The sequence below is a fragment of the Podarcis erhardii genome, assembly GCF_964252035.2.
Source record: "Podarcis erhardii genome assembly, chromosome: 6".
NCBI lineage: Eukaryota > Metazoa > Chordata > Lepidosauria > Squamata > Lacertidae > Podarcis > Podarcis erhardii.
The window spans coordinates 88,673,885-88,697,257 of record NC_138510.1 but is presented as its reverse complement, the minus strand read 5'-3'; the positions used below and the strand labels follow the sequence as shown (position 1 = coordinate 88,697,257).

The 23,373-nt window shown below is 44.0% G+C and overlaps 1 protein-coding gene and 2 long non-coding RNA genes across 5 annotated transcripts in view; 2 read left to right on the top strand and 1 right to left on the bottom strand.

The window, feature by feature from the left end:
• Positions 1-23,373, bottom strand: part of LOC309344016 — an 805,887-nt gene that overhangs the window by 106,097 nt on the left and 676,417 nt on the right. The window lies entirely within an intron of this gene.
• The window catches only part of LOC309344018, a 59,411-nt gene continuing 55,851 nt past the window's right edge, over positions 19,814-23,373 (top strand). Inside the window, exon 1 of the long non-coding RNA XR_014157538.1 lies at positions 19,814-20,026. This is a non-coding gene — a long non-coding RNA (uncharacterized lncRNA). The remainder of the gene's footprint in view (positions 20,027-23,373) is intronic.
• The window catches only part of PLA2G4A (phospholipase A2 group IVA), a 909,235-nt gene continuing 908,517 nt past the window's right edge, over positions 22,656-23,373 (top strand). For 2 of the 3 annotated variants that reach the window (XM_081865873.1, XM_081865874.1), the window contains exon 1: positions 22,656-22,774. In XM_081865873.1, the coding sequence (XP_081721999.1) occupies positions 22,742-22,774 (33 nt within the window). In that variant the 5' untranslated portion in view covers positions 22,656-22,741. The remainder of the gene's footprint in view (positions 22,775-23,373) is intronic. The other variant, XM_081865875.1, reaches the window with a different exon arrangement.

The following is a 23,373-nucleotide window of genomic DNA, read 5'->3' as shown; positions in this document are numbered from 1 at the left end:
CACTCTGCCACAAGGTACCCCTGGTAAGCAAAATAAATAAACTGTTGTGTTCATGTGATGCCAACATCAGCTCTTACTATTTAAGGAAAAGGAGTCTGTATAAAGGAGTAGCAGCTGATTTGATCTTTAGTAGTAAACTGTGGAATGATTGCTTTGTAGTAGCCCTAGGTTACAACAACGTGTTTCAACAGAGCTGCATCACCTTTCTTCACATATCTTATTATCACTCTTTTATTATTTTACTGATCAATTGAATTCTTTTTTTATCCAGATGCGCTGTGCTAATAAGGAATGAAAAACATCTGTTTAAGCGGCAGGGGTCTGGTGTGCCAGTTCACTCGTGAAAGATCCTATTGAAAGCTTTATTACTTTTTAGACAATCGTAGAGGTAAAAATGTTCTATAAATACCAGGTACAAGATAATTCCCCATCTCCAAACTAAGATATGATTGGTTCCCCTCTCTGTCCCTCTCTAGCTATTGTTGGACTCCAATGCCCATCATCCCTAGCTAGCAAGACCAGTGGTCAGGGATGATGAGAACTGTAGTTTGACAATAGCAGTTGGAGACCCAAGTTTGAGAAACGTGACTCTGCAGCCATTTACAAACTCACAAAGTTACCGTGTACGTGAGAGTCCCAGCTCCATGCTGTTGCATCACCAGTTCAGACCCATTCCAACTCTTTGAAGGAGACTTATATGCAGAATTCATCATGCGAAAGGCTGGGCTGGATGAATCCCTAGCCGGAATTAAGATAGACGGAAGAAATATCAACAACCTCAGATATGCAGATGATACAACATTGATGGCAGAAAGTGAGGAGGAATTAAAGAACCTTTTAATGAGGGTGAAAGAGGAGTGCGCAAAATATGGTTTGAAGCTCAACATCAAAAAAACAAAGATCATGGCCACTGGTCCCATCACCTCCTGGCAAATAGAAGGGGAAGAAATGGAGGCAGTGAGAGATTTTACTTTCTTGGGCTCCATGATCACTGCAGATGGTGACAGCAGCCACGAAATTAAAAGATGCCTGCTTCTTGGGTGAAAAGCAATGACAAACCTAGACAGCATCTTAAAAAGCAGAGACATCACCTTGCCAACAAAGGTCCGTATAGTTAAAGCCATGGTTTTCCCAGTAGTGATGTATGGAAGTGAGAGCTGGACCATAAAGAAGGCTGATCGCCAGAGAATTGATGCTTTTGAATTATAGTGCTGGAGGAGACTCTTGAGAGTCCCATGGACTGCAACAAGATCAAACCTATCCATTCTGAAGGAAATCAGCCCTGAGTGATCACTGGAAGGACAGATCGTGAAGCTGAGGCTCCAATCCTTTGGCCACCTCATGAGAAGAGAAGACTCCCTGGAAAAGACCCTGAAGTTGGGAAAGATGGAGGGCACAAGGAGAAGGGGACAAAAGAGGACAAGATGGTTGGACAGTGTTCTTGAAGCTACCAGCATGAGTTTGACCAAACTGCAGGAGGCAGTGGAAGACAGGAGTGCCTGGCGTGCTCTGGTCCATGGGGTCACGAAGAGTCAGACACCACTAAACGACTAAACAACAACAACAACATGGGATGCGGGGAACTGTTTTTTATCCGTGGAGGCTACCCACACATTTTGGAAACTTGATACTTAAATTTTTAAAAGGTTCTGAAATGTGCACGGAGTAGGCATGTTTAGAAAGGCGCCTCAAGTCACACAGTTGCCTTTTGTGAATGGATAAGGCAACTGTGCTGGGCCTTGGTGGGGCGGCAGAGCTAACTGCATCCTCGCTGCACCCCTTGCATAATAATTTTGCCGGAGTGTGAATGCCTGATGCAGCCAAATCTTGGGAGAGAAATGTGAGGTGCAAGTACTGTACAGAGTCCTCATTTCCCACAGGAAGTTGCCTCATACCAAGTTGGGTCATTTGGTCACTAGCTCTGTAACATGTGCAGTATTTTAGCAGCGACTCTCCCAGGATTTCGGATGAAGCTTTTCCCAGCCATATTTGGTGATCTCAGGGGTTGAACCTGGAGTCTTTGGCGTTCAAACCGTGTGTTTTGCTCCTGTGCTGTATCTCTTCTCATTGGGGCCATGTTGACACAGTTAAGATAATTTCGTGGTGAATTCTACAGGTGAAACTCGAAAAATTAGAATACCATGGAAAAGTTCATTTATTTCAGTAATTCAACTTAAAAGGTGAAACTAATATATGAGATAGACTCATGACATGCAAAGTGAGATATGTCAAGCCTTTATTTGTTATAATTGTGATGATCATGGAGTACAGCTAATGAAAACCCCAAATTAACAATCTCAGAAAATTAGAATATTAAATGAAATCAACACCAACACCAGCTGATGACATGGCTCCCCAAATCTCTTTTCTGATGAGAGCAGCTTTTGCATCTCATTTGGAAACCAAGGACCCAGAGTCTGGAGGAAGAATGGGGAGGCACACAATGCCAGATGCTTGAAGTCCAGTGTGAAGTTTCCACAGTCTGGGTTGATTTGGGGAGCCATGTCATCAGCTGGTGTTGGTCCGCTGTGCTTCATTAAGTCCAGGGTCAACACAGCCATCTACCAGGAGATTTTGAAGCACTTCATGCTTCCTTCCTCAGAATGGGAATGCTGATTTCATTTTACAGCAGGCCTTTGCTGATTTCATTTAATATTCTAATTTTCTGAGATTGTTAATTTGGGGTTTTCATCAGCTGTACTCCATGATCATCACAATTATAACAAATAAAGGCTTGACATATCTCGCTTTACATGTCATGAGTCTATCTCATATATTAGTTTCACCTTTTAAGTTGAATTACTGAAATAAATGAACTTTTCCACGATATTCTAATTTTTCGAGTTTCACCTGTATGTTACATTATGGAGAGCCTGAGAAACTCAAGTTCTAGACAGGCTGAAACTTTTTGACATAGTTCCACTTTCCTAACTGGTTTGGTTATGACGACTAGCTTTATGTTGGAGACTTCTCTTTTTCTGAACATTGATTAGCTGCAGTTTAAAGGCATCCGGATACAGGAGTGAGGCTCATGCATGCTCAAGGTTTTGTTTGAATTGCTGTCTTCTGAGGCAGGGATGAGGAAATGCACACGTGAACCAGATCTGCGTCACATTTTACGCTGGCTGCTTTGTTTCCCAAAACAACATAAACGGCCTCGGTCCAGTATACCTGAAGGAGCGTCTCCACCCCCATCGTTCTACCCGGACGCTGAGGTCCAGCGCCGAGGGTCTTCTGGCGGTTCCCTCACTGCGAGAAGCCAAGTTACTGGGAACCAGGCAGAGGGCCTTCTCGGTAGTGGCACCCGCCCTGCAGAACGCCCTCCCACCAGATGTCAACAAGAACAACTACCAGACTTTTAGAAGACATCTGAAGGCAGCCCTGTTTAGGGAACCTTTTAATGTTTGATGTATTACAGTATTTTAATATTTTTTTTGGAAGCCGCCCAGAGTGGCTGGGGAAGCCCAGCCAGATTGGCGGGGTATAAATAAATAAATAAATAAATAAATAAATAAATAAATAAATATTTTTTTTATGGAGGAGATTCATTTGCCTCTTCACAGCAGGGGTGGGTGCTCCCCAGATATTGCTAGACTACAACTCCTAACATCCTTGACAATTGGGCATAATGGCTGGGACTCATGGGAGTTGAAGTCCAGCAGTATATAGAGAGCCCCAGGTTAGTCACCTCTGTTTCAAGCAGAAAAAGCTTATTGTACTTGTTTTGAAAAAGTTGCACCCTTTGATACATTTTTTTAAATAATAATTTTTATTAAGTTTTCCATTTAACAATCCAATCATATCATTTTGATTATTCCAAATTATACCAATACATATCATAAAGTCCAAATATTTTACCAAATTATAAATTTTTGTTGGGGGTTCCCATGCTTCAAGTAGTTGACAGCTACTCATATCCAATCATACTCCAATCATCTCATATTTCTGCTGCTTTTAGTGTTCACCAGTCCCATCTTCCAATCTTCTTGTTATCCTTTTTCTTCTTAATAGCCTCTGAGTTGTTTCCACAGGCGAGTTAAAGTAAGCAATATTATGCTTCTGTGTGAACTTTGTAAGGCTCTCCCTTTTTTTTTTTTTTTAAAAAAGCTGTCTTTTGTTTGCAATAAATCCTCACACGCTGATCCAAAAGTCCTCCTTGAGTGGCAGACGCCATATTTCTCAGTTCTGATGAAATAAAATCTAGGCATTTGCTCATTAATTTTCCCAGACAAGCCTTTGATACATTTTAAGGTGCCAATACTCTTTGGTCCTTCTTTGTGAAGTTGATTACATGTACAAAATATATTTAGGCTTTTTCAGAGAGACAGATCTTGCAAGAAAAGAGGAAACACAATTCGACATATCCCTCTTGTGTGCTAGTGAATGGTATATTTGGCTTGGATTTGGGTTCAGATTTTAATTATGGGCTGATGCACAGATTTTATGGAGGTAAACCTGGGTTTGCTACTTGGGGATTTCTAACGACTTTTTATTGCTGCTGTTGAGTTATTTCTCGCTGCCGTTTTAACATTAGATTGTGGGGGGTATTTTACAGGGTTTCATCTTCATTGCTAGCTGCCTCGAGCTCTCTGAAAGCAAGGCTGGGTTTAAGTGTTTTAAATAAGTATGTTGTTCTCTGACTTAAGTTGTACTTAGACCAGATCCATTGAAACCTGTGGTTTCAGTTGGTCATGATTAACTTTAATCCATTGGTTTATTCTGCGTATGACTTGGGTGGATTCTGCCCAAAATATAAAAACATCTGCTCAGCTGAGAGCTGTAGCTACTGCAAGGAAACTAATCTTACATTGTGCTCCTCTGTTTTTTTCTTTTTGTTGGATATGTTAAGTTTAGCCCTTTGTTCTTTGTTTGCAAATATTTGTATCCATATACAAAAGAAGTATATGGGACGTGGGTGGCGCTGTGGGTTAAACCACAGAGCCTAGGACTTGCCGACCAGAAGCTCGGCAGTTCAAATCCCCGTGACTGGGTGAGCTCCTGTTGCTCGGTCCCTGCTCCTGCCAACCTAGCAGTTCGAAAGCACATCAAAGTGCAAGTAGATAAATAGCGGGAAGGTAAACGGCGTTTCCGTGTGCTGCTCTGGTTTGCCAGAAGCGGCTTAGTCATGCTGGCCACATGACCTGGAAGCTGTACGCCGGCTCCCTCGGCCAATAAAGCGAAATGAGCGCCGCAACCACAGAGTCGGTCACGACTGGACCTAATGGTCAGGGGTCCCTTTACCTTTACTACAAAAGAAGTAGCTCAAATGTGTCACTGTAGCTCCATTTCCCAGAGCCAGAACTCTGGAAGTTTCGTCCAAGTTGTTGATTCCTTATGGAATAGACAAAATAAATTACAGGTGGTGACCATTTTAGGCGTGTCCAATTGACGTGTGATCGCCAGTGAGCGGGTCCTTTTGGACTTGGAAGAAGGCAGATCAGGGACGGAGTGGGGTGGAGCAGAACAGAATAGGGGCACAACAGGGTGTGGTTGGTCACTGCCTGTATTCAGACTATAAATATGGACACATTTATAGGCTGGCATGAAAAATGTACATTTTTTTGGAAATTTATTTATTTGGTTTTTCAGATTAAAATTTTACAGTCATATATTGAACATAGATAATAAAAACAAGATTCCAAGGAATATCCTAGACTTACATCCTCCCCTTTATGGGCCCTATTTATTACTCATTTCCTCCTGCATCTTTTATGATGATCCAAATCTTTTACATCTCCGTTATATCCAAATTTCACTATTAAATTACAAGTGATATTCCAATCCTACTAACAAGTCTAACTGTTTACAATGGTCTTTAAGATAAGTTAAATTTTTCCCCCATTCGTTATTACAATTTTGGTCTTCCGGGTTTCTGATTCTTCCGGTCATTTTTGCCATTTGGGCATAGTCCATCAACTTCATCTGCCATTCTTCTCTGGTAGGGACTTTATCTTCTTTCCATCTCTGGGCCAATAACATCCGTGTAGCCATGGTCACGTACATAAATAGTCTTTTCTGCTCCCTTGGGATTTCGGCACCTAGGATTCCTAAAAGGAAGGCTTCATGTTTTTTAGAAAAGGTTATTTTTAAAAAAAAACCAAAAAAAAAACAACCAACTCATTATACAGTGGTACCTCGGGTTAAGAACTTAATTCGTTCCGGAGGTCCGTTCTTAACCTGAAGCTGTCCTTAACCTGAGGTACCACTTTATCTAATGGGGCCTCCCGCTGCCACTGCGCCACTACCACGCAATTTCTGTTCTCATCCTGAAGCAAAGTTCTTAACCTGAGGTACTATTTCTGGGTTAGCGGAGTCTGTAACCTGAAGTGTCTGTAACCCGAGGTACCACTGTATATCATTTCCTAAAATGGGGAAAAAATTACATTTTGGGGAAAATGTACATGCTTGGTGTGACACTCTTTTGTGCTTGTATGGCCTGCTTTTGTGGCATGTACAAGAACAAAGTACAGTGGTGCCTTAGGTTAAGAACTTAATTCGTTCTGGAGGTCTGTTCTTAACCTGAAACTGTTCTTAACCTGAAGCACCACTTTAGCTAATGGGGCCTCCCGCCGCCGCCATGCCGCTGGAGCACAATTTCTGTTCTCATCCTGAAGCAAACTTCTTAACCCGAGGTACTATTTCTGGGTTAGCGGAGTCTGTAACCTGAAGCGTATGTAACCCAAGGTACCACTGTAGTATTGTTCCTGGGGCAGTGTGCAGAAGGAAACATGACAGCCTCCACTGGCAATCTCTACTACTTCTTCCCACAATGCTTCAAGACCATTGGCAATGTTGTGTTATTCCCAGTGAGCATAAGGTGGCGAGGAAGTTGCAGAAGTCTAGTTAGCACCTACTCTGCTACCCAGTAGTGATGTATGGAAGTGAAAGCTGGACCATAAAAGAAGGCTGATCGCCGAAGAATTGAATTATGGTGCTGGAGGAGACTCTTGAGAGTCCCATGGACTGCAAGAAGATCAAACCTCTCCATTCTGAAGGAAACCAGCCCTGAGTGCTCACTGGAAGGACAGATCCTGAAGCTGAGGCTCCAATACTTTGGCCACCTCATGAGAAGAGAAGACTCCCTGGAAAAGACCCTGATGTTGGGAAAGATGGAGGGCACAAGGAGAAGGGGACGACAGAGGATGAGATGGTTGGATAGTGTTCTCGAAGCTACCAGCATGAGTTTGACCAAACTGCGGGAGGCAGTGGAAGACAGAAGTGCCTGGCATGCTCTGGTCCATGGGGTCACGAAGAGTCGGACATGACTAAACGACTAAACAACAACTGCTACCACTGCTTTTGGGGAAGGTCACTAAAAAGAAATGAAACTGGTACAGCTGACGCTACGATATATTTTGCATTGAAGAGCACATGAGGGGGTTGTATAGGCCTATCTTTCACTACCACGTGTGCCTCAGAAAAGCCCCACTGGCCAGCATATTCAAGGGCCATGTTCAGAGGCCCTATGCATATCCATTTGTGTGTGTGTGTGTGACTCCTTGTCACAGTTACTGAATGAGTGTGACCCCTTTGTGCCTGTGATGACTGTGGGGGTTGTGTGTACCTGAGAATAGCACTCAAGAGAGTTCTAGTTTGGCTTCCTCTCTGTGACATGAGGGCAGCTGGGCCAGTCGCTAGCATACAGTTTTATCGTAATCAGCACCACAGTACTGCACACTCCTTTCTGCATTATGGTATAGAATGATTTTACAGTGGTGCCTTAGTTGTTGAACTGCTACATAGATCAAGCATAACATCTTGCAATCAGATGTAAGCTTTTTACCTACTTAGGTTTATTGCAATTCTCTCGCTTTCATTTTTTCAAACATTTGCACAATAACCTAAAATATTTATCAAATATCAACCTCAGAAATCAAATACCTTGTTTCATAAGTTGACTTCCCACCCTCAATTCCACAGTGTTTTTATCCAAACCTTTTCTACTGCATTAAATCTTTATCTATTACAAAAAAATTATCTATTGCAATTATGTTGTCATTCTCCTTCTGCTGCTTTTATCTCAAATCCTGCCAGTGATTTCATTTGGCTGTAATATTTTTTAATTACTTCATCATTTTGCTCTCTTAATTTTCACTTTCAAAAGCCACACTTCCTTTGTTGAAACCTGCTCACCTTTATTTCTGTGTATATAATATTCTAGCTGATAGGTTTAGTGCAGTTCTTTACTGCATTTTAAGACATTTATCTACTTGCTTAATTATTCACATTTCAACATGGTGGTTGCCTAATTGGTTTCTTAGCCAACAAGCTAGGCAGGTCTTAGCTGAACCCAAATACCTTGAGCAGAACAAAATTTAAAGCTGCTCTGCATCTTAAAGCATCTGAAGAAACCTTCTCAGACATTCTTGTTTCCAGCACATATTTTTAGGTGGATAAATGAGGTGTATAAATGCCAGCAATCTCTGTTTTCCAAGATTTTCAAAAATTGGCAGGTATTGTGTGTATAAACGTGCCTGGGTGTAAAAGGTGCATATTGAGTTGCATTGTAAGATTTTGCCTAGGGTGCCAAAATACTACCTGATGCCCCAGGGAATTTAATAACAGGTCTGGGCCCATGCCAAGGTCTGGAATGCATTCCCCTGTGGCACCTCAGTTCCTGTTGCTGCAGTCAGTAATAAACACTACATAGTGCTTATGGAAGAAGCAGCCAAGAGCAAGTTGAAGCCAGCCCTCCCGTATTTCTTGGGAGATTTTTGCAGCAGCAATAAGCCCTTGTTAGCTTCCTCTGTGGGTTAAACCACAGAGCCTAGGACTTGCCGATCAGAAGGTCGGCGGTTTGAATCCCCGCAATGGGGTGAGCTCCCGTTGCTCAGTCTCTGATCCTGCCAACCTAGCAGTTCGAAAGCACCTCAAAGTGCAAGTAGATAAATAGGTACCGCTCCAGCGGGAAGGTAAACGGCGTTTCCGTGCGCTGCTCTGGTTCGCCAGAAGCGGCTTAGTCATGCTGGCCACATGACCCGGAAGCTGTACGCCGGCTCCCTCGGCTAATAGAGTGAGATGAGCGCCGCAACCCCAGAGTCGGCCACGACTGGACCTAATGGTCAGGGGTCCCTTTACCTTTACCTAGCTTCCTCTTCTAACTGAAGAATGAAAAAGCGAATGCTGGATTGCTCATCATTTGCCAGATTTAAAGGTGGCGGCCTTATTCTAGCTGTCTGTTATAACAACCCAGCCCCTTGTAAGCCGCAATAGCCGGGGCTCTTCTCATCCCAGAGGTATGTGTCATTCTTGGATTACACAATTATGGCCCATTTCCCTACAAAGCGTAACCATGATTCAGCCTTGAGGTTAAAGCTTGTGTCTGTCGGGTAGGGTGGGGGAAACCCCCCGTCACCATTTGTAGTAGATTTCCCTGCAGATGTGATTCCTAGCACGATGCGATTTTTGGAGAGGAGTCAGCAAGTCAGCCTTTTACAGGTTTCAAAAACAAGGCAGCAGATAAGCTTCCACATGTTACCGATTTCGTCCGGTTCTCTTTTTGCGGGGGAGGAAAGCAAGGGGAATCTGGATCAAGTTTAGCCTGGAGAAGAGGCCTCAAGGGGTGATATGATAGCCATGTTCAAATATATAAAAGGATGTCACATAGAGGAGGGAGAAAGGTTGTTTTCTGCTGCTCCAGAGAAGCGGACACGGAGCGATGGATCCAAACTATAAGAAAGAAGATTCCACCTAAACATTAGGAAGAACTTCCTGACAGTAAGAGCTGTTCGACAGTGGAATTTGCTGCCCAGGAGTGTGGTGGAGTCTCCTTCTTTGGAGGTCTTTAAGCAGAGGCTTGACAACCATATGTCAGGAGTGCTCTGATGGTGTTTCCTGCTTGGCAGGGGGTTGGACTCGATGGCCCTTGTGGTCTCTTCCAACTCTATGATTCTATGATTCTATGAAGTTTTTACGTGTTTCGTGAAGCTAACCGTTGTGGACTTTGAGGAAACAGAATGCTGTCGTTTGTAGAGCAGAGACAAAAGTGAAATTAGCATTAACAAAACGTTGGGCCAAAGTCTGAATTTTAGCGTTTTTGATTTGTCCTGTGTGATAAGAATTTTAAAGTCTTAGATATATAATAAATGTTCATAAACGTACCAACCAAGCACGTACATAGATCAGCACAGGAAGACCGACCTGAAACCATTTGTGATTCCCAAACTGACCAAATATTTTCTCTGCAAGGTCAAAGGAAAATGGAAAAGCCTCCCCATTGTCTTTTCCTTCACAAATCCTGCCTTAAGGGTATGTCTGTCTGTGTTTGAATAGGGCGAGCCTGTGACCTGGCTCAGGAACTAAGTATTTATCATTACAAAAGACTGGCCAGGCTCCCCAGGGTATCCAATCAAGTGAGCATTAACAGGTAACCTGTCAGACGAGATAAACAACAAACTCAGATTTCTGCTGTAGACCGCCTTTTCTGTGATGTAGGTATGATGTATCTGGGGGGTGGTGGTCTTGGGTTACACCCCTTCTATGATGTATGTATGATGTATCGAGGGGTGGTCTGGAGCTCCAGGGCAGGGAATTTAAAATGTCTATATAAGGCCTTGTGCACCGTTGTTCGAGGTCCTCCTCCTTTCCTGCGTGTGAGGGGAGCTCCCTGTTGCAACAGATCAATAAAGATCAGGCTTACTAGCTGCTTTGCTTCTCAATATTCTCCGGTTGGCCTCTGTTATTTTCTCCTACGGGCTCTGTACGGACTCTATACAGGCTCTTGGATACCCCATAAGGGGAAAAGGGCAGATTGATTTTGTTTACAACACCTGTCCCGAGGATAAGCATGCAGATGTGATGATATGTGAACCTGGAAGAGAAAAAGGCCGAGACGCTGTGCAAGTTGTGTCCAAGTTGTGAAATGTTTTGCTCCCTCCCAACCCCCTTGAACCGCCAACTCCCGTGTTGTATCATAAACTGATTTTGGAAAGCCCTGAAATAGTTTCAAAACAGTTTGCCATGTGGCTGTGAGGAGCTGCTGTCTTAGAATCATAGGATTTAAAGCCCTAATCCACCCAGAGGAAGCAATAATAGCAGTTGATTAGGTTATATGCATCATTTTGTTGTCCAGATTTAGCATAGGTACCCCTCTCAAGTATCTTTGGGAAGACTTCATCTTTCTTTCTTTCTTTCTTTCTTTCTTTCTTTCTTTCTTTCTTTCTTTCTTTCTCTCTCTCTCTCTCTCTCTCTCTCTCTCTCTCTCTCCTCTTTCTCTTCTCTTCTCTTCTCTTCTCTTCTCTTCTCTTCTCTTCTCTTCTCTTCTCTTCTCAAAGAAGCGATGCTCTACTTTCCTGTAGGACTTTTGGATACTCTGGGCTTACAGGCATTTGTGAAGCAGTAAAGGTAAAGGGACCCCTGACCATTAGGTCCAGTCATGACCGACTCTGGGGTTGTGGCGCTCATCTCGCTTTATTGGCCGAGGGAGCCGGCGTACAGCTTCCAGGTCATGTGGCCAGCATGACTAAGCTGCTTCTGGCAAACCAGAGCAGCGCATGGAAACAGTTTACTTTCCCGCCGGAGCGGTACCTATTTATCTACTTGTACTTGGACGTGCTTTCGAACTGCTAGGTTGGCAGGAGCAGGGACCGAGCAACCGGAGCTCACCCCGTCGCAGGGATTCGAACCGCCGACCTTCTGGTAGCAGGACTTATATTACTATTGGGAAGCAGTCGTAGGTCTTAAGAAGAGCTTTGCAGCATCACACCAAAGGGCCGCCCAGCGGTTCTCAACCTGTGGGTCCCCAGATGATGTTGGACTACAACTCCCATCACCCCTGAGCTCTGGCCTTGCTAGCTAGGGATGATGGGAGTTGTAGTCCAACAACATCTGGGAACCCACAGGTTGAGAACCGCAATGTGCTGTTCTCACAGTGGCCGGCCAAATGACTTGTCTTAGCTTAACATGGCCCATTGTGGAAGGGATGGAAATTATGTTTCCTAGTTAATTTAGAATTGTAGAGTTGTAAGTGATTCCAAGGGTCATCTAGACCAACCCCCTGGAATGCAGGAATCTCTGCGAAAGCATCCATAACAGATGGCCAAGAAACATGCACCAAAAGAACCTCTTGGGTTGGAATCACACACTGTTCCATTACTCTACTCAATAGGCTTGCTCATGTGTCATTTCTGTGTAGAAAAATGGAAGAAATATTCTGAAAGCCAATTTGGACTGATCGCCACGCTACACTGGAAGGTGCAGAAACCTTTCCCAGCCTGGAGGTGGCATTCACTTCTGGCCAGCCTGCCAGGGACAGAGGCAGAATTAGTTGGAGCAATTTACACAAATCTTCCCTTTCATACACGAGGCTAGTTTTTGTGCACACTCGCATGCCCTGCTCTATTATCGATGAAGCGGTTTGTACATTTTTTTCAATTTATTTTAAAAATGTAACTTTAAGGCAACATTCCTAAACGCTGGATTGAAGTGTTCTGGAGTTGAAATGAAGTGTTTGTGCAAAGTAGATTAAATGCTGGCCAAGAAATTCCGATTCTAAAGCAGTTCATGAATTGTGTGAGCTACTAGCTCCATCCAGTGGTCCAAACAAAATGGCTGCCACAGGTTCCCTGCCTGTACCCGTGCAATTCTAGTAGGTTTTCTGTCCAAATTGTGCAGAGATGCTTGTCATACTTTCCTTCGCTCTTGGCGCTGTTACTTTGCCCTTCCTTACAAAAGCAATTCAAGGATTTCTTCACTGATTAGTTAGGTTAGTTTGTGCCCATTGCTGACTCCAAAGCATACATTACTTGGACCAAAAAAACCCCTACTATTCTGATTCATTCAATCTTAAATTTGATGTATGGCATTGTGTGGTAATGCAGATTCTAAAATACAAAGAAATACAGTACATCCTATGTCCTTTGAAAATGTGTTTTTTTGGGGGTGGCACGGGTGGCGCTCTGGTCTAAACCACTGAGCCTAGGACTTGCCGATCAGAAGTTCAGCGGTTCAAATCCCCGTGACGGGGTGAGCTCCCGTTGCTCGGTCCCTGCTCTTGGCAACCTAGCAGTTCGAAAGCACGTCCAAGTGCAAGTAGATAAATAGGTACCGCTCCAGCGGGAAGGTAAACGGTGTTTCCGTGCGCTGCTCTGGTTCGCCAGAAGCAGCTTAGTCATACTGGCCACATGACCCAGAAGCTGTAGTCCAGCTCCCTCAGCTAATAAAGCGAGATGGGTGCCGCAACCCCAGAGTCATCCATGACTGGACCTAACAGTCAGGGGTTCCTTTACCTTTATTGGGTTAGTGTTTTTATTTTTATGATGTATTTTGTGGTTTTATATCTTGATTTTATTCTGTGAACCACCCTGAGACCCCCCTTGGGTTTAGGGCATTATATAAATTCAATAAGTAAATAAAATAAATATTATCCAACCAGGAAGTGAAGGCGTTCCAAGGACATGTTTCCAGCCAAGCAAAAACACTTGGGGTGTGGAGCAGGGCTGGTGAGAGGATGTAGCTAGGGAGAGGGTGTGGCTTGGGGACAGTTTCAGGGGCCAAGTTGAGGGGTCTGGAGGGCCACCCCTGAGGTTTCCCATCACTGCCATAGGGTGGCCATATGCAAAGGGAGGCAGAGATTACATGCCTTCAAGAGCTATGTAGAAAGAAAAAATTTTGGCACGTTCCGCTTGTGTTCATGTGGAGGTTAGAAAAACTGCAGCTGCCAGAAATTCTCTGTCTGTTACTTTCTTATTTACATGCCTTCTTTCCACAGTTCAAACCATGCTCAAGGCTGCTTGCAAGATGAAATGAATGCATAACTACAGCATAACCAAAGTACAGTGGTACCTTGGTTCTCGAACTCAATCCGCTCTGGAAGTCCGTTCGACTTCCAAATCGTTCAAAAACCAAGGCACGGCTTCCGATTGGCTGATTGGCCCCGGAAACAATGCCGACAGCTGAAACGGACGTTTGGCTTCCGGAAAACGTTTGCGAACTGGGACACTTCTGGGTTTGCGGCATCTGGGAGCCGATTTGTTCATCAGCTAAGCCGTTTGGGAACCAAGGTACCACTGTAGTCATAAACAATATGTAATAAACGAAAATCTGCCCTTATTCTCTTATGGGGGACACAAGAGCCCTTATAGAGTCTTTTGCAGGTTCTCCATCGGTCAGAGAAAGTAACAGAGAATATTGAGAAGCAAAGCAGCTAGTAAGCCTGATCTTTATTGAACTGCTGCAACATGGTTCCCCCTTCACACGCAGGAGAGAGGAGGAGGACCCCAATATAAGAGGTGTGCCCACTCTTATATAGACATTTTAAATTGTCCGCTCTGGAGTCCAAGACCACCCCCAGAAACATCATACATACATCACAGAAGGGGTGTAGCTCAAGACCACCCCCCTATCATACCTACATCACAGAAAGGGCGGTCTACAACAGAAATCTGAGTGCGTTGTTTACCTCCTGTCTGGCAGGTTACCTGTTAATGCTTACTTGATTGGATACCCTGGGGAGCCTGGCCCGTCTTTTGTAATGATAAATACTTAGTTCCTGAGCCAGGTCACAGGCTCACCCTATTCATACACAGACATACCCTTAAGAAAGGATTTGTGAATGAAAAGACAGTGGGGAGGCTTTTCCATTTCCCTTCAACCTTGCAGAGAAAACATTTGGTCAGTTTGGGAGTAAAAATAGTTTCAGGGCTGTTTTCCTGTGCTGCTTCAGACATGTGGTTTATATATTTATGTACATGTTTGCTTGGTACATTTATTATATATATATATGTATATATATATATATATATATATATATATATATATATATATAAGACCTTAAGTTTTTTATTTCAAATAAATGAAACATTAAACAAAAATACAAAACCAAACTGAACAATTTCCACATATATCATGACAAAATCTAAAATAAAGATACAACAAATCACCAGCAGCAACAACTCTCACCCGTCAACAACCCCCCCTCCCCATTGTGTCACTTTGCTTTGTCATTAGTGTCTCCTGGGAAGGCATAGATAGTTTGAGAAAGCAAGGAAGCATATCTAGTCAGGGGATCTGTTTCATAGAGTGACCAAGGTTGTATAAATTAGGGGAAAGCACTTTAAAACCTTCAAGTACTTAATTGTGCAATACCCTATGAAGCAGAATGTGAGAAAGCTGGGTTTATTATCGAACCTCTTCAAGAGTTATCAGTTAGTTAGTCATTAGCTGTGGCTGCATGAGCCAGTTGGACTGGTTTGATTGCATTCCCAAAGGATGATGAAGCCTTTAAGGATCATTGGAGTTCATTTTTAAAGAAGATTTTCAACAGGACCGGACAACTTCTGGCCCACCAAGCCAAGTGCAGCCCACCAGTTGTATTTTGTGGCCTGTTAGGTGTTTGGTACTCCCGTTTTGTTGGTCCAAGGTAAAGGAATAGGTATAACATGAGAATTCCTGGATGCCAAGATCCAGGGTTGATGCAAGCTCTCTTTGGTGAGAGAATTTCAGCAGAGATTTAAAATCACAAGAGATGCAGAAAAGTAAAGTGTGGAAATATACCATATTTTTCGCTCTATAGGACGCAATTTCCCCCTCCAAAAATTAAGGGGAAATGTGTGTGCGTCCTATGGAGAGAATGCAGGCTCCTTGGCTTCAGTGATAGCAACGCGAAGCCTTGAAGCACAGAGGGAGAGCTCCCCCCGCGCTCTGGGGGCTTCAGGCAGCTATCCACAAGCCTTTGGAGTGCAGCAGGAGTTCCCACTGCACTCCGAAGGCTTGTGGCTAGCCGCCTGAAGCCTGGAGAGCGAGAGGGGTCGGTGCACACCGATCCCTCTTGCTCTCCAGGCTTTGCTTCGCTGGAGAGGCGCTGCACAGTTTTCCCTCTCTGTGCAGCACCCCTTCAGCAAAGCGGGAGGAGAAATGCCGCTTCACTGAAGGGGCGCTGAGCAGAGAGGGAGAGAATTTTTTTTTCTTGTTCTCCCCCTCTAAAACAAGGTGCGTCCTATGATTGGGTGCGTCCTATAGAGCAAAAAATACGGTAAGCTGTTAGACCTTTAAACTATATCATTCAAAGCTCCTTCCAAAATTTCCCACTCCCCCAGCATAGAAAAAGACCACGTTTGGTGAGTTAAAAATGGGTTACTCACAAGCTCTCCAAAGGTCAGTTTTATGTGCGACAGAAAAGTTAGTTACAAAGTGGTGAAAGTTCCTAAATTTCTGGTATAGGAACTCAAGAGTGGCTTGTGGTTGCCATATGGTCTGAGCTGGAGCAACCATCTCAAATCTCTTTATATGTTCAGCTTCTCAGGTAGACAGAGGGTGAACAAAGGCTTGATTACTTAGTTCCTCCCAAGGTGAGGGGAAGCGGACATTGCTAAGCCTGACAGGACAGTTTACTCTATTGTATTAACCCCTTCATGCATTGGTTAGAGTTAAGCATGTTGATTATATGAAGCTGTTTATCCAACACATTTAACTGCTAAGTGTGGAAGGAGATATTCCCTAAGATAGTCAGAACCCGGGGAGATGAGAGCTTTAAGACTGAAAGCAGTACTTGGTCTGGAAACATGGTAACCAGTGCATATTTTTCAGAATACAGAAGATACGGGTATAATATGCTGACTCTAACCTGCCAATAGTCGAGCATTTTGTGCTAGCAGGACTTTCCCAACAATTTTCAAAGGCATTCTTATGTTGAGCACAGAGCTGTGCTGCAACCTGGGAAATTTATTTGTTTGTTTGTTTGTTTTTGTTATTACATGTATAGCTCACCTATACTCCAATTTGCTAGACTGAGGGGCAGAGACTGGCTCACCGTCACCCAGGGATCTCCACTGCTGAGTGGGGTTTGGAACCTGGGTTTCCCAAGTCCTTGGGCTTGCGGGAAACCTGGGTTTCCCAAGTCCTAGTCCAGTGCTCCTAACCCCTATACCACACTGGATCTCACCACAGAATGAACAATGCTTTTTTAAAAATGTATTTTTATTAAAGATTTTCTTGATTTACAAAGGTATGTGCTATGCCTCTCTCTCGTATTCCCCCCCCCCATGTAACATATTTTTTTTAACAAATCGGTTTCATTTGTTGAGACATTAGGAAGAATAGGGGGAAAGAGATGGGGGAAGATGAGTGGGGTCGGGGTCGGGTGGTGATATTTCTATTTTACTTAATATAGGTGGGGTTTTGTGTCAGTGTTGCTTGTGCAGGTTCTCTGCTGTTCACTTGTGTTCCTTTGGTGGTGAGAGAGTTTGGGGTTGGCCTAGGGTGTGGCTGTTCATTTGTGATTGGCTGTGGTGGTCTTTGTTTTCATGTCTGAGTGGGGTGGGTGGGTGTTTTGGATCAGGTTAGCCATATTGATTTGTATGCTGTTGGTGGATTTTTGTCATTGTCTTGTTGGGCTGTGTATGTGATAAAGGGGAGCCATACCGGGGTGAAGGCATCATCTTCTATTTGTCCCAGTGTCAGTTTCAGTTTACAGTGGTACCTCGGGTTAAGTACTTAATTCGTTCCAGAGGTCCATTCTTAACCTGAAATTGTTCTTAACCTGAAGCACCACTTTAGTTAATGGGGCCTCCTGCTGCCGCCGCGCCGCCGGAGCACGATTTCTGTTCTCATCCTGAAGCAAAGTTCTTAACCTGAAGCACTATTTCTGGGTTAGCGGAGTCTGTAACCTGAAGCGTATGTAACCTGAAGCATATGTAACCCGAGGTACCACTGTATTGGTTACCGTATTTTTCGCCCTATAGGGCACACTGGCCCATAGGGCACACCTTGGGGTATATATATATATATATATATATATATATATATATATATATATTCCTCCCCCCCCCCAGCCGCGGGGCTGGGGAGGGGGAAAGCTCAAGCTTCCCCCGACCCCAGCCCCCAGAACAGGCTCCTATCCACAAGCCTTGCGAGCCCGGTGGCAACTCCTGCCGGGCTCGCAAGGCTTGCGGACATCTGCGCGAAGCACGGGGTGCTCTCCAGAGCGCGCCCCGTGCTTTGGGCTGCAGGCTGCTATCCACAAGCCTTGCAAGCCCGCGGGAACTCCCGCCAGGTTCACAAGGCTTGCGGATAGCTTCCTGAAGCCTGGAGAGCGAGGGGGGTCGGTGCCTCTTGCTCCCCAGGCTTCAGCGAAAGCCTGCATTCACCCCTTCATTTTTGGAGGGGAAAAAGTGTGTCGTATAGGGCGAAAAATGCGGTAATTTTTCTAGTAAGGCTGTTTCCCATACTATTTGGTACAGCATGTTGGCCGAGTTTCTGTTTACCTGAAGCAGCTGTAGCTGGCACAGGTAGCCTGGGTTACAATAGGAGCAGTGTGGAATCCAGCAGTTGAAGCCACCAACCTGAATCTTACAGGCAAGTCTAACCCCCACCCATACCAGTCCTATCGCCAGCCAACGGGTCTACTGAGTAAAGTTCAATCTAGATAAATCAGAACTGATAGCAAAGCACTCATTAGACCAGTTGGCTGGGGATATGTCTAGTCTGGGTGGAGTCATACTCCCTTGAATGGTTCACCCATATCCAGTTCCAGGATTCAGCTTATTCTTGAGAAGATGCCAGCAAGTTGCAATAATACTTCATAATAAATGACTACTATAAAGGGCATAGCCTTTGTTACTTTCCTTTTCCACTTATTTAAGGAACAGACATTTAGAGCTACCTAATGGAAATGACACAAGCTTATTTTTTTAAAATTGTGCACTCTGACCAAGGGTATCACATCATACTTCAATAAAAGCAAATATACAACTTCAGAGTAATGCCATTGTTGAGTCACAATGAGCGGAAGTTCTGAATGGTGCCTGACGTACGGAGCCCTTTCTTCCATTGTTGAGTTTTACTGTTATGAGAAAAGTATTTAACCTTCTTGTGGCTAATTATCGCCGACTTAACACCTTTGAACTGCAGAGTTTTACAACTTTTGTTTTCATTCTCATGGCAACCCTGTGAGATAATTCACTGAGAGAGGTCAATCCTAGGTGGAAATTTGAACTGGGGCCTGCACCACATACTAATGTACAGCCCATTGGTTCTGCACAGTTGAAGAAAGTCATCCGGTGTCTGTTAATTGTCATTTACTGTATTTTTCGTCCCATAGGACGCTCCGTCCCATAGGACTCACCTAGTTTTTTGGGGGGGGAAACAAAGGAAATCCCCCCCCCTTTATTTCCCCCCCAAAACCAGGTCGGGGAACAGCGGGATGGTGGCGTTGCGCCTCCCCGCTGTTCCCCGAGCTTGTGGGGCTGCAGGCTGCTATCCGCAGTGTGGGGAGCCCTGCGGGAACTCCCGCAGGCCTCCCCACGCTGCGGATGCCTGCCCGGCACGAGGGGCGCTCTGCTTCAGGGCGCCTCGCTCTCCAGGCTTCAGGAAGCTATCTGCAGCCTAGGGAGCCCTGCGGGAACTCCCACGGCCTCCCCAGGCTTGCTGATAGCTTCCTGAAGCCTGGAGAGCGAGAGGGGTCCGTGTGCACTGACCCCTCTCGCTCTCCAAGCTTCAGCGAAAGCCTGTATTTGCCCCATTGGACGCACACACACTTCCCCTTCATTTTTGGAGGGGAAAAAGTGCGACTTATAGGGCGAAAAATACGGTAGTTTGGTCTCCCGAGGTGACAATGTATAAGTGTAAAACATATGATTAGCCAGTTCTTTAAGAATTCATTGTGATGGTGTAGTTCTTTCGAAACACCCATATAGGGGGTGGCATACAGGGGATGAATAGCTCAGTCGGTAGTGCATGAGACTTTTAATCTCAAGGTTGTAGGTTCGAGCCCCATGTTGGGCAAAAGATTCCTGCTTTGCAGGGAGTTGGACTAGCTAACCCTTATGGGCCATTCTAACTAAACAATTCTATGATTCTAGGGAGGTCTATATACAGTGGTACCTCAGGTTAATAACTTAATTTGTTCCGGAGGTCCGTTCTTAACCTGAAACTGTTCTTAACCTGAAGCACCACTTTAGCTAATGGGGCCTCCTGCTGCCGCCGTGCCGCCAGAGCACGATTTCTGTTCTCATCCTGAAGCAAAGTTCTTAACCTGAGGTAATATTTCTGGGTTAGCGGAGTCTGTAACCTGAAGCGTATGTAACCTGAGGTACCACTGTATTTCATACAGCTTGCCTAATGCTTTTTCTTAGCTTTATGAGTGAAACTATGGGAAACTTTTTTAGCATGTTGTAACAGCACAGTCCTGTGCATGTTTACTTGGAGCTAAGTCCTTCAGTGTTCAGTGGCACTTGTGCATCAGCTGTAATTAAATATTGGTAGTGCTATCAGAATCTAGTTAAAATGACTGGGATGTGATATGATACGATATGTGGGGCACAGGTCATTATCTCCAGCACCCAGAAATGTGTGTAGAAATGGCATAATATAAATATAATGGTCTGTTTTGTATAGCTCTTGATATTTCCTGAAATGTATGTTTGCACAATTTTCCATCTCGCCTTACTGCTTACACGGAAGATGTCTCCTTGTTTCCCCTTAATGTTTCCATTATTGTTTTGAGTGATGACTCTTTGCAACACCTCTGAACAAAGCATTTGCTGTTCAGACACCAGGAAGTGAAGCTGCATACATGGTGTACCACTACAATTTGGTTTTGCTTTAACAATAAAAGTTTTAGAAGTATGGAAATACCAAAGCTACGTCAAGGACTGTTCAAAAGCACTGACAATTGGTATGGGGTTGTCCTAAGAACACAAGAAGGTGCCCTCTGTGGGTTAGACCAGGGTTTTTGGAAAGGAAAATTTATAACTGCCCAGTGGTTATAATTCATGTGCAAAGTGTGTGATGATACAACACCTACGGATTTTCCTTGTGTGCATATACGGTGGTACCTTGGTTCCCGAACAGCTTAGTTGTCGAACAAATTGGCCCCCGAACGCCGCAGACCCAGAAGTAAGTGTTCCAGTTTGAGAATGTTTTTCAGAAGCTGAATGTCCGACGCAGCTTTCGCTTCAGTGCAGGAAGCTCCTGCAGCCAATCGGAAGCCACGCCTCGGTTTTTGAACTGTTTTGGGAGCCGAACGGACTCCTGGAACAGATTAAGCTTGAGAACCAAGGTACCACTGTACATGCTATCTTGCTTAGAGCTGCATTTCATGATAATTTAAAAGCCTACATAGAGTGGGAGGAAATCCTCAAAAATGGGTCTGTGTGTCTCTGTGGGCTCTAGGACAAGCCTGACTTTCGACGGGTAAGAAGTGCTTCCAGATTCCATAGACTCTCTCTCTCTTGGGAGAGTCGAGAACTCATACTCCCTAAATGCCTCTTTGAGGTCAATACATGGTGGACTTTTGTTGCAGTGATAAATCTAGATCTCCATTTCTCTTTTTGAAGCTCAAATTCAATAATTTTATGCTGTGGTGATACTTTCAGACATAAATGTTTCATGTAGCTTTGCCCCCGAAAGATTCCTCTTAAAAATGCCATGTTGGAGATTTCTGACAATGCTGTCCTTATCATGACATCCCAGGAAAAGGCAGTCTGTGTTCTACAGTATAATTATTTGCTTCATATTATGAATATTGGTGAATGCTCTGTGGAGAATAGCAGTGGAGTCTGTGGGGAGTGCCTCTGGCAGGAAGAAGGAAAAATGGATATGCTTGTTCAGGGTCTTTTTCCACATTTGTTCCCAATAGCTTTTTTGCATCACTTAATACAATATTTGCATGGCTTGAATTATTGAACTGTCCAAGTGTTCTTTTTGAACTGCTCATAAATATGGCCGGCACATCACCCTAGTTGCTGACATCACCATATGATTTCAGGCTCCCTCAGCCTGAAAGCGAGCTGAGCACCGCAACCCCATAGTCACCTTTGACTGGACTTAACAGTCCAGGGGTCCTTTACCTTTACCTTTTACACATAGATCTGTCACTGCTGTTCGAGATATGGTAGTTGGCAACATGCCTCACTGGACAATGAAAACCTTGCAATAGTGATCTCAGTTAATTCTGAAAGACAAGTTAGAAATATTTTTAAATATATAAGCGAAATACTTGCAGGTATAGGGACTACCTTTGAAAAACGGACAGCTGAATTTTCTGCATTTTATTCAGAGTTAGCCCCAATCAAATACAGTGGTACCTCAGGTTAAGTACTTAATTCATTCCTGAGGTCCGTTAACCTGAAACTGTTCTTAACCTGAAGCACCACTTTAGCTAATGGGGCCTCCTGCTGCTGCCGCACCGCTGGAGCCCGATTTCTGTTATCATCCTGAAGCGAAGCTCTTAACCCGAGGTACTATTTCTGGGTTAGCGGAGTCTGTAACCTGAAGCGTATGTAACCTGAAGCGTATGTAACTCGAGGTACCACTGTACACTAGGGCTTCCTTCCTGCTATGCCTGCTTAATTTTACATGTGGAATTCCATAAATTTGAGGCACTGGAAAGAAATGCTGGAAGGCTCTTTCCACCTTAATTGAACTGAACTTTGCAAAGCCCCCTCTCAACGAAGAGAGAAAAATGAGGTGCTGGAACACAAACCTGCCACCCGGACTTTTAAACTAGCAGCCCAAAAGATGGCAGGTAAGGTTTCAGTCTGTAAGCCCAAACTATTGTTTTTGCTTGTCTTCCCTTAAAGCCAGCAGGAAGTTGGTTTGGCACAAGAGAGGGTTTTTTTTGGTGGGTGGTGCATTAGGGGCACAGTATTATGTCTGGAGATTGGCTGCAGAAATAAAAAGAGTTAAAACTTTTTTCTGGCTTTTTAAATTGTACAGCCCTGTGTGAGTCCAGTGTGAAAAGAACATTACATCAGCAGCTGATAACATCGTCCACCGCCTGTTTCAGGCAGTTACCGAAACCAAAATGTCTTCTACAGATCCTTATCAGCAAATTATGGTGAGTTGATTAGACTTCCTATTCCCAATGCTCGGATTAAACTGTGGCTAATAACAATGGAATTAACTACAACAAGTTACAGATAGGTAGCCGTGTTGGTCTGCCATAGTCAAAACAAAACAAATTCCTTCCAGTAGCACCTGAAAGACCAACTAAGTCAGTTCTTGGTATGAGCTTTCAGATACTGTGTATCTGAAGAAGTGTGCATGCACACGAAAGCTCATACCAAGAACTGACTTAGTTGGTCTTTAAGGTGCTACTGGAAGGAATTTGTTTTGTTTTAACTACAACAAATTATTTTAACGAGGCTTGCAATTTTAGGGATTGTGTGTATAAGCATTACGCACTGTAAGTTTGGGTGAGCCGGGAAAAATGTGAAAAAAACTTGACGTGAAAATATTTTAACTGCACTGAGTAAGGGAAAAAATATTCCAGCTGGCCTCAATTCATGTATTTCTGAAGATAAGGGGATATAAACTCTGTAAAAAAACAACCGTATACCCGAAAGCTGATATGTTTAGTAAGATAAATTTTGTACTAGCATGTAACTAGGTAACTAAAACTTTAATTACAGATTAAGCTGATTAGTTGAGGGGCTG